Source organism: Rhinopithecus roxellana, chromosome 9 (genome assembly GCF_007565055.1).
Source record: "Rhinopithecus roxellana isolate Shanxi Qingling chromosome 9, ASM756505v1, whole genome shotgun sequence".
Lineage (NCBI taxonomy): Eukaryota > Metazoa > Chordata > Mammalia > Primates > Cercopithecidae > Rhinopithecus > Rhinopithecus roxellana.
In genome coordinates, this window is record NC_044557.1 from 944,940 (window position 1) to 955,127 (window position 10,188).

Here is a 10,188-nt window from a genome sequence, read left to right on the forward strand (position 1 = left end):
TCATTCTTGGTGTTTGGCATGACTTTTGAGAGGAGCAGGAGAAAAATGTCATGGCTCTGCCATCTTGAAGTCGCTTTGATCCTCAAAAGCACTTCATACTCTTTGTTTGTGGTGACCTAGTAGAGGTGGGTCATTTACCCCAATGTAGAGAGGGGTCCAAGACAGGCCTGCTGAGGACATAGGACCTCAGCTAAAGAGGTTTTGTTTTCCGGCCGGGCGCGGTGGCTCAAGCCTGTAATCCCAGCACTTTGGGAGGCCGAGACGGGCGGATCACAAGGTCAGGAGATCAAGACCATCCTGGCTAACACGGTGAAACCCCGTCTCTACTAAAAAAATACAAAAAAAAAAAAACTAGCCGGGCGAGGTGGCGGGCGCCTGTAGTCCCAGCTAATGTAGTCCCAGCTACTCGGGAGGCTGAGGCAGGAGAATGGCGTAAACCTGGGAGGCGGAGCTTGCAGTGAGCTGAGAACCGGCCACTGCACTCCAGCCTGGGCGACAGAGCGAGACTCCGTCTCAAAAAAAAAAAAAAAAAAAAAGAGGTTTTGTTTTCCTTTTATTTATTTATTTATTACTTTTTTGTGACAGAGTCTCGCTCTGTCTCCCAGGCTGGAGTACAGTGGCACGATCTCAGCTCACTGCAACCTCCGCCTCCCAGGTTCAAGTGATTCTCCCACCTCAGCCTCCTGAGTAGCTAGGATTAGGTGTGTGCCACCATGCCCGGCTAATTTTTGTATTTTTAATAGAGGCGGGGTTTCACCATGTTGGCCAGGCTGGTCTTGAACTCCTGACCTCAGGTGATCCACCTGCCTCAGCCTCCCAAAGCGCTGGGATTACAGGAGTGAGCCACTGCGCCCAGCCTGTTTTGCTTTTAAAGATGAGATCTCGCTGTGTTGGCCAAGCTGGTCTGGAACACCCAGCCTCAAGTGATCCTCCAACCTTGGCCTCCCAAACTGTTGGGATTTACAGATGTGAGTCACTGCGCACAGCCGTAGCCCCCACCTTTGGCTAAAGTTTTATGTGGAGGCCACCCTAGCATGATGCCACTCCACCTGCCGAACACGCACACAGAGGTTTCTATCAGAGCACACCTGACCAGCAGCCCTGAAGGGACCTTGGCATCCATCCCGCCCACTCGTGTTTCCATTTCCTGACCTTGTACATGGGCCAAGTGTCCCCAGCACCAAGAAGCTCTGCAGCGGGCGTCTTCAGCCAGGCTTTGAGGTTTGTCTTTTTTTTTTTCTTTGAGACAGGGTCTTGCTCTGTCTCCCAGACTGGAGTCCAGTAGTGCAATCACCGCTCACCACAGCCTCGATCTCTCAGGCTCAAGCGATCCTCCCACCTCAGCCTCCCACATAGCTAGGACTCCAAGCGCATGCCACCACACCTGGTTAATTTTTTAAAAATTTTAGTAGGCCAGGTGCAGTGGCTCACGCCTGTAATGCCAGCGCTTTGGAAGGCCGAGGCAGGTGGATCACCTGAGATTAGGAGCTGAAGACCAGCCTGGCCAATGTGGCAAAACCCTGTCTCTACTAAAACTACAAAAATTAGCGAGGCATGGTGGCAGGCAACTGTAATCCCAGCTACTTGGGAGGCTGAGGCAGGGAGAATTGTTTGAACCCAGGAGGCGGAGGTTGCAGTGAGCCGAGATCGCGCCACTGCACTCCAGCCTGGGCAACAGAACGAGATTCCATCTCAAAAAAAAAAAAAGAAAGAAAGAATTTGTAGATAAGGTCTTGCTGTGTTGCCCAGACTGGTCTCAAACTCCTGGGCTCAAGCAATCCTCCCACCTCAGCCTCCCAAAGTGCTGGGATTGCAGGTGCGAGCCGCCTCACCCAGCCTTCGGCTGACTTTCTGAATGCTGCTGTTTACTCCTCACAGCCCCCTCCCCAACTAAAATACTCTGATTTTATTAGGTAAAATTAGGATTCTTATTTTTAAGTAAGTGTGGTAGCCATGGGACAAAGGGCACGGAGGCTTTTTCTTTCCCTTTTAAGTATAATTAATGATTTAATTTTTTTTTTTTTTTGAGACAGAGTCTTGCTTTCTCTGTTGCCCAGGCTAGAGTGCAGTGGCATGATCTTGGCTCACTGTAACCTCCGCCTCCCAGGTTCAAGCAATTCTCCTGCCTCAGCCTCCCAAGTAGCTGGGATTACAGGCATGTGCCACCACACCCAGCTAATTTTTGTATTTTTAGTAGAGACAGGGTTTCACCATGTTGACCAGGCTGGTCTTGAACTCCTGATCTCAGGTGATCTGCCTGCCTCGGCCTCCCAAAGTGCTAGGATTACAAGCATGAGCCACCACACTTGGCCTGTTTTTTTGTTTTGTTTTGTTTTGTTTTGAGACAGGGTCTTGCTCTGTCGCCCAGGCTGGAGCGCAGTGGCGCGATCTCAGCTCACTGCAGCCTCTGCCACCTAGGTTCAAGCGATTCTCCTGCCTCAGTCCAGAGTAGCTGGGATTACAGGTGTGTGCCACCATGCCCAGCTAATTTTTGTATTTTTGGTAGAGACGGGGTTTCACCATGCTGGCCAGGCTGGTGAAAGCAAGATCTTCAAGAAGTTATTTGTACTCCCATGTTCATAGCAGCATTATTCACAACAACCGAGAAGTGTAAGCAGCCCAGGTGTCCATCAGTCAGAGGAAAGGATAAGCAAAATATGCACACACTCACAATGGGATATTATTCAGCCTTCAACAGGAAGGAAATCCTATCACATGCTACAGTGTGGAGGAACCTTGAGGACATTATGCTAAGTGAAATAAGCTGGTCAGGAAAAGGTAAATCCTGTATGATTTCACTATATAAGATATCTAGAGTAGTCAAATTCAGAGAGACAGAAAGTAGAACCCTGCTTGCTGGGGCCTCGAGGGAGGGGGGAAGGGGTGTTGTTGTTGAGTTTCAGTTTCGCATGACGAAAACGTTTTTGGAGATGATTGGCGGTGATGGTAGCACAACACTGAGAATTTACTTCACACTACTGAACTGTCTCCTTAAATTGTTTAAGATGGTCAATGTTATGTGTATTTCACCACAATTTTAAAAAAATCACCAGAGGCTGATGCCCTTTAAAAAGGCTCTCCAGATGGTTGCTGGCCCATGGGCTCTTCTTTGAGGGTATTGAATCTTAACTCTTGAGTTTCACTCTATGGTAAACAAACCAATAACAACAAAAAAAGTGTGGCTCATGCCTGAAACCCCAGCACTTCGGGAGGCTGAGGCCGGTGGATCACTTGAGGTCAGGAGTTCAAGACCAGCTTGGCCAACATGGTGAAACCCTATCTCTACCAAAAAATACAAAAATTAGCCAGGCGTGATAGCACATGCCTGTTGTCCCAGCCACCGGGGAGGCTGAGGCGGGAGGATTGCTAGAACCCAGGAGGCCGAGATTGCAGTAAGCCAAGATCATGCCACTGCATTCCAGCCTGGGTGACAGAGCAAGACTCCATCTCAAAACAAACAAAACATAAAGCAAAGTTGGGGGGAAACAAAAAGGGGGGGGACTCTCGCCGAGTCTCAAAGATTAAGAAACAACAGAAAAAAAGTGGTCCCATCTGGAGCCAGGATGTCCAGCCACGTGTCCACTGCGTCCCCAACCCGCTGCCTGGACCCTGCGGTCTCTGGGCTACCCTCCCCTCTGGGGAGGGGAGATTGTACAACCTCAAGCCTTGCAGAGTGGAGCAATGCCACATCTGGCTTCTAGAACCGAAACAAATCTGGGTCACTTTTAAAAAAAGAGAGTTAGAAATTGGTCTTCCCTTACCTCCCCTCACTGTTGCCCTGGCCCTGCAAAGAGAGGGCACCACTGCCCTCCATTTGTAATCTATTGGGCTCATAGGCACTCAGACCTAGAAGGTGCATGGGTCTTTATTTTACAGATGAGGAGACGGAGGCCCAAAGCAGGGAGTGCAAGGAGCAGCATGCATAGGGTCACACAGCTGACTGGAACGGAGCCCAAATGCACTCTGGTTCTTTCCTTTACACCCCTCCTCCCAAGAAACAATTGTATGCTGGAGTCCCACAGGCAACTGAGCAGGGCTGTCAGCTTCAGCATCACTGCCTCTCCTGCAAGGGGACAGGAGAGTAAGACGAGTGACTGCCTGGAGGGGCTGCAGCCAGACTAGAGGAACATGGCCAGCAGGTGAAGTTTCTCTTTAGGTATCTCTCTACATTCCTCTGCCCTTCAGCATCTCAGGTCCTCCTCAGCACAGAGCCCCACTTCATGAACTCACACTCAGTCTCCGAGATGGAAATTGGTGCCTTTCGGGGGTTTACAGAGAGTCCAGTGCTGAGGATCAAGAAATAAATCTCAATATGTACAACTATTATGGATCCATAAAAATTAAAAATGAAAAAAGTAAAATAAAGCATAAGAAATGAAGCTCAGCTTTTGGAATGCCACTCATCATAGCCCCTAAGTGAGGGAGAGATTTCAAGGTTATTGCTAAGGAAGGGCGTTCCTGAAGTCCTTAAATCATGATTCCCAAACTTGGGTTATTCATATTTTATCTGCACAATTATTACTATACCTTACATTCCACTTATACAGATATTTAACATTTCTTTATATCACCTTAGCTTTTGAATTTAGCTTACATTATTTTATTATAGAATCTATAATATAGTATTATATTATTTGTACATTAAAAGGAATTGCTATCACTACTATATGTGGAACACCAGATTCACTTGCCATAAATAGAAGGTAGCTATAAAAAGATACAAAGAGGCTGGGCACAGTGGCTCACGCCTGTAATCCCAGCACTTGGAAGGCCAAGGCGGGCAGATCATGAGGTCAAGAATTTGAGACCAGCCTGGCCAACATGGTGAAACCCCGTCTCTACTAAAGATACAAAAAATTAGCTGGGCGTGGTGGCACACGCCTATAATCCCAGCTACTTGGGAGGGTGGGGTAGGAGACCTCCAAGGTCAGTGATACACTGGCAGGACACACTGGGGGCCTCACAAAGGAGAGGGGCTCAGCAAGAGAGCCTTTGGGGGCAAGGAGAGCCCACCCTTCACTCCTGCCTCTGGCTCTTCTCCGCAAAGCCCAGGCATTTCTTTTTTTTTTTTTTTTTTTTTTTGACGTAGGGTCTCACTGCAGCCTGGACCTCCTGGGCTCAAGCAATCCTCCCGCCTCAGCTTCCTGAGTAGCTGGGACTACAGGCACGTACCATCATGCCCAGCTCATTTTAACTTTCTTGTAGAGATGAGGTCTCTCTAAGTTGTCCAGGCTGGTCTCAAGCTCCTGGGCTCAAGCAGTCCTCCCACTTTGGCCTCCCAAAGTGCTGGGATTACAGATGTGAGCTACCACACCCGGCAAAAGTTATTTTTACTACTCTGGTTGAATCACTTAATTTTCTGTTTGGTCATTTGTAAAATGCGGCTATTCTGGTTATCCCACAGGAGTGCTGTAAGGGCAGGACTGAATAATGAATAGAAATGCATTTTTTCCACCATGGTATGTGATTGTCATGGGTAATTAACACTGAGCCCTGGTGGGTGAGTGAGCTGAGGGGCTTTAGGGACAGAGCACAGTGTGCACAGAGCCCTGGGAAGACACAGGTGCAGTCGGTGGCCTGCAGACCCCTTCCATTGGATCATTCCATGTGAAGGAGAGTCAGGGCCATTTGGAGGTAGCAGAGTTCTGAGTGGCAGCCAGGCTCCCAAATAAACCTCACTACTCTGGCTTTTTTTTTTTTTTTTATGAAAAGGAGTCTCGCTCTGTTACCCAGGCTGGTGTACAGTGGTGCAATCAGCTCACTGCAACCTCTGCCTCCCAGGTTCAAGTGATTCTCCTGCCCCAGCCTCCTGAGTAGCTGGCGTTACAGGCTTCCGCCACCACGCTGGCTAATTTTTGTATTTTTAGTAGAGACAGGGTTTCACCATGTTGACCAGGCTGTTCTCAAACTCCTGACCTCAGGTGATCCAACCACGTTGGTCTCCCAAAGTGCCGGGATTACAGGCATGAGCCACCGCACCCGGCCTCCTCTGGGTTTTTCAGGAGAATCTGCTGCCTCTACTGCAGCCACGCCTTTAAAAATTGGAAAAACCAGCAGGCAAGAGGTTGCAGGTGGCTTGACCAACCTCCCTGTGCCCTTCTAGGTACCAGGATCATCTATGACCGGAAATTCCTGATGGAGTGTCGGAACTCACCTGTGACCAAAACACCCCCGAAGGATCTGCCTGCCATTCCCGGGGTCACCAGCCCTTCCAGTGATGAGCCCCCCCCGGAAGCCAGCCAGAGCCACCTGCGTAATAGCCCAGAAGATAAGCGGGCAGGCGGTGAGTGTCGGGGCTTGGCCAGGCTCTACCTTGGGAAAGGGAATGTATTAGCAATACCCTGGAGTCCATCCACTGGGGTGAATTCCAGGGAGGAGGAATGACAGGGACTCTGCCCTACCCTCTAAGGAGCAGCTCAGAGCCCAGAGGGTGAGAGTAGGGATGGGGAGGTTGAACTCTTCATTGATAGCAACTTTCCCCCTGAAAAGGGTCCAGGCACCTCAGGAAAGGTGATCTGGCACCTTTGGGTCATGTAATTAGTGGGGAGTTTGTTTGAAATGGCAGTGGCTGCACACAGCAACTTTCATAAGCATCTGCCTCTGTATAATTGTCCCCGAAGCATTTCCACTTGGAACACACCCATGATGTTTGTGGTGCAAGAGACAAGTTATCAAAAACACAGTGTACTTGTCCTTTGGGAAATTACATGCCTACAAGATAAGAAATACATCCGGATGCCTCCTGTTGGGCTGTTGGTTCCCTAGTGGATCTTTATGAAGGCAGGTAGAAACAATGCAGCCAGTTGTCTCTGCCGATTTGACATTTGGTAGCTGAGTCCTTCCTGCTGTCGCCACCTCCCAAGTAATTAGAGCAGCCACGCTGGTAGTGGTGTAAATGAATGCACTCTTTGTGGCATCTTGACTGGCTTGGCAGAGTGTTGGAGTTCTCTGCTGCAAGATGATGCAGCGTAAGCACTTCCAGGCAACTATACTCAGATTGGAACCTGCCAACCCTTCACCCGGAAGGCCATACCCCAGACCCAGACAGGAAGCAGCAGGGACCTCAGCTGGGCTTGCTCTGCTGACAGCAGCAGAATTCATCTCCCCAGGGCCTGCAGGACATGATTCATAATTACCTTGGGAACCTCACAGTACAAGAGAGACAATAGTTGCCTGTGTCTTAGTCTGTTTTTTTATGGCTGTAACCGAATACCTGAGAGTGGGTAATTTATGAAGAAAAGTAGTTTATTTCTTACAGTTCTGGAGGCTGGGAAGGCCAAGGGCATGGTGCCAGCATTTGCTTGGCTTCTGGTGAGGGCCTCCTGCTGCATCATAACATGGCGGAAGGCATCACAGGGCAGGAGGGGTACATGAGAGAGAACTAAGCTGGCTTTTTATAACACTCTTGTGATAACTAGCCCACTCCTATGGTAACCATTAATCCAGGAATGGGCTAATCTATTCATGAGGACAGAGCCTTCATGACCCAATTGCCTCTTAATGGCCCCACCTCTTAATACTGTTACATCAGGGATTAAGTTTCTGTATGAATTTCAAACCATAGCATTCCAGCCCTGGACCCCCAAAACTCATGTCCTTCTCATATACAAATATATTCATTTGGTCCCCATATCCCCAAAGACTTAACACGTTGCAGTCCTAGCTCAAAAGTTCAAAGTCCAGAATTTCATCTGAATCAGACGAGACTCACAACATGATTCATCTCAAGCTTAATTTCCTTCCAGCTGTGAGCCTATGAAAGTAAACAAGTTATCCACTTTCAAAAAATAGGGACTCTCCCTGGCCCCTAAAAACATCAGCTGGTGGCCAGGCACAGTGGCTCATGCCTGAAATCCCGGCACTCTGGGAGGCTGAGGCAGGATGAATACTTGAGGCCAGAAGTTCAATACTAGCCTGGGCAACAATGCGAGACCCCATCTCTACACAAAATTTTAAAATTAGCCGGGCATGGTTGTGCATGCCTGTAATCCCAACTACTTGGGAGGCTGAGGCAGAAGGATCACTTGAGCCCAGGAGGTCAAGGCTACAGTGAGCTATGATTGTATAACTGTACTCCAGCCTGGCCAAGAGACTGAGACCCTGTCTCTAAAGAAAAAAGCAGAAACAACAAAAAAGCCCAAGTGATATAGTTTGGATATTTGTCCCTGCCCAAATCTCATGTTGAATTGTAATCCCTAGTGTTGGAGGTGAGGCCTGGTGGGAGGTGTTTGGGTCATGGGGACAGATCTGTCACAGCTTGGTGCTGTCCTCATGATAGTGAATGAGTTCTCTCCAGATCTGGTTGTTGTAAAGTGTGGGAGCGCCACTCCACCCTCTCTTTTGCTCCTGCTTCTTCCACGTGACATGCCTGCTCCCACTTTGCTTTCCACCATGAGGAAAAGCTCCCTGAGGCCTCCCCAGAAGCCAAGCAGAGGCCAGCATCATGCTTGTGCAGCCTGCAGAACCATGAGGCAGTTAAATCTCCTTTCTTGGCTGGGTGCAGTGGCTCACACCTGTAATCCCAGCACTTCGGGAGGCCGAGGAGGGTGGATCATCTGAGATCAGGAGTTCGAGACCAGCCTGGCCAATATGGCAAAACCCCGTGTCTACTAAAAATACAAAAATTAGCTGGGTGTGGTGGTGGGCGCCTATAATCCCAGCTACTCTTTTGGGAGGCTTAGGTAGGAGAATCGCTTGAACCCAGGAGGCAGAGGTTGCAGTGAGCCAAAATTGGGCCACTGCACTCCAGCCTCGGAGACAGAGCAAGACTCCAACTCAAAAAAAAAAATTATTTTCTTTATAAATTACCCAACCTCAGGTATTTCTTTATAGCAATGAAAGAATGGCCTCATATACCAAGTATTCACCCATTGTTGACCTGGCCCTCTGTCCCCTCTCTCCCCAGGTGAAGAGTCACAGTTTGAGATGGACATTTAAAGCACCAGCCCCTCAGGGCCTTCCTGGGAGGAGTCCCACCAGCCAGGCCTTATGAAAGTGATCATACTGGGCAGGCGTTGGCGTGGGGTCAGTCACCCCAGCCCTTTCTCCCTCACTCAGGGCACCTGCCCCCTCCTCTTTGTGAACACCAGCAGATACCTCCTTGTGCCTCCACTGATGCAGGAGCTGCCGCCCCAAGGGGAGTGACCCCTGCCAGCACACCCTGCAGCTGAGGGCCAGGAAGTGGACAAGAACAAACCCTTCCTTCCAAATGATGCGCAATTCCAGCCTCTCGCTGCTGGGGGCACAACCACCCCTTCCTTAGGTTGATGTGCCTGGGAAAGTTCCCTCCCCCTCCTTCCCTAAGAGAGGAAATAAAAGCCACCTTCGCCCTAGGGCCAAGAGTTGGGCCCTGTCTGAGCTTTTTTCAACTTCGTGTGGTAACTAACACCAGCTGCTATCTGTACAGTGCTTCTTCTTCTTTTTTTTTTTTTTTGAGACGGAGTTTCACTCTTGTGGCCCAGGCTAGAGCTGCAATGGCGTGATCTTGGCTGATTGCAACTTCCACCTCCTGGGTTCAAGCAATTCTCCTGCCTCAAGCCTCCCGAGTAGCTGGGATTACAGGTGCCCACCACCACACCCAGCTAGTATTTTTTTGTATTTTTAGTAGAGACGGGGTTTCACCATGTTGGCCAGGCTGGTCTCGAACTCCTGACCTCAGGTGATCCACCCACCTCGGCCTCCCAAAGTGCTGGGGTTATAGGTGTGAGCCACCACTCCCAGCCTTGTACAGTGCTTCTAAAGCATGGGCCTGTCCTTATTTGATTCTGACTCTGATCCTGTGGGTAAGTAAAACAACTGTTATCCTCACTTTATAGCTGAGAAGACTGGCACAAGAACAGGTAAAATAGTGCAGCTGCTGAATGGCACATGGGACTGGGTTTGAGTCCTGCTACTCTTTTTTTTTTTTTTTTTTTGAAACGAGATCTTGCTCTGTCACCCAGGCTGGAGTGCAGTGGCATAGTCCTAGCTCACTGCAGCCTCGAACTCCCAGGTTCAAGCAATCCTCCTGCCTCAGCCTCCTGAGTAGCTGGGACTACAAGTTCATACCACCATGCCTGGCTAAGTTTTTTTGTGTGTAGAGATAAGGTCTTGCTACGTTGCCCAGGCTGGTCTTGAACTCCTGAGCTCTAGTGAGCCTCCCACCTCAGCATTCCAAAGTGTTGGGATGACAGATGTGAGCCACCACGC

The 10,188-nt window shown here is 49.4% G+C and overlaps 1 protein-coding gene across 1 annotated transcript in view; it reads left to right on the forward strand.

The window, feature by feature from the left end:
* EIF4EBP1 (eukaryotic translation initiation factor 4E binding protein 1) overlaps positions 1-9,346 on the forward strand; it is a 30,273-nt gene extending 20,927 nt beyond the window's left edge. The window contains exons 2-3 of the mRNA XM_010385297.2: positions 6,104-6,283; positions 8,906-9,346. Coding sequence (XP_010383599.1) covers positions 6,104-6,283; positions 8,906-8,937 — 212 coding nt within the window. The 3' untranslated portion in view covers positions 8,938-9,346. The remainder of the gene's footprint in view (positions 1-6,103; positions 6,284-8,905) is intronic.
* The last annotated feature ends 842 nt before the right edge of the window (positions 9,347-10,188 follow it).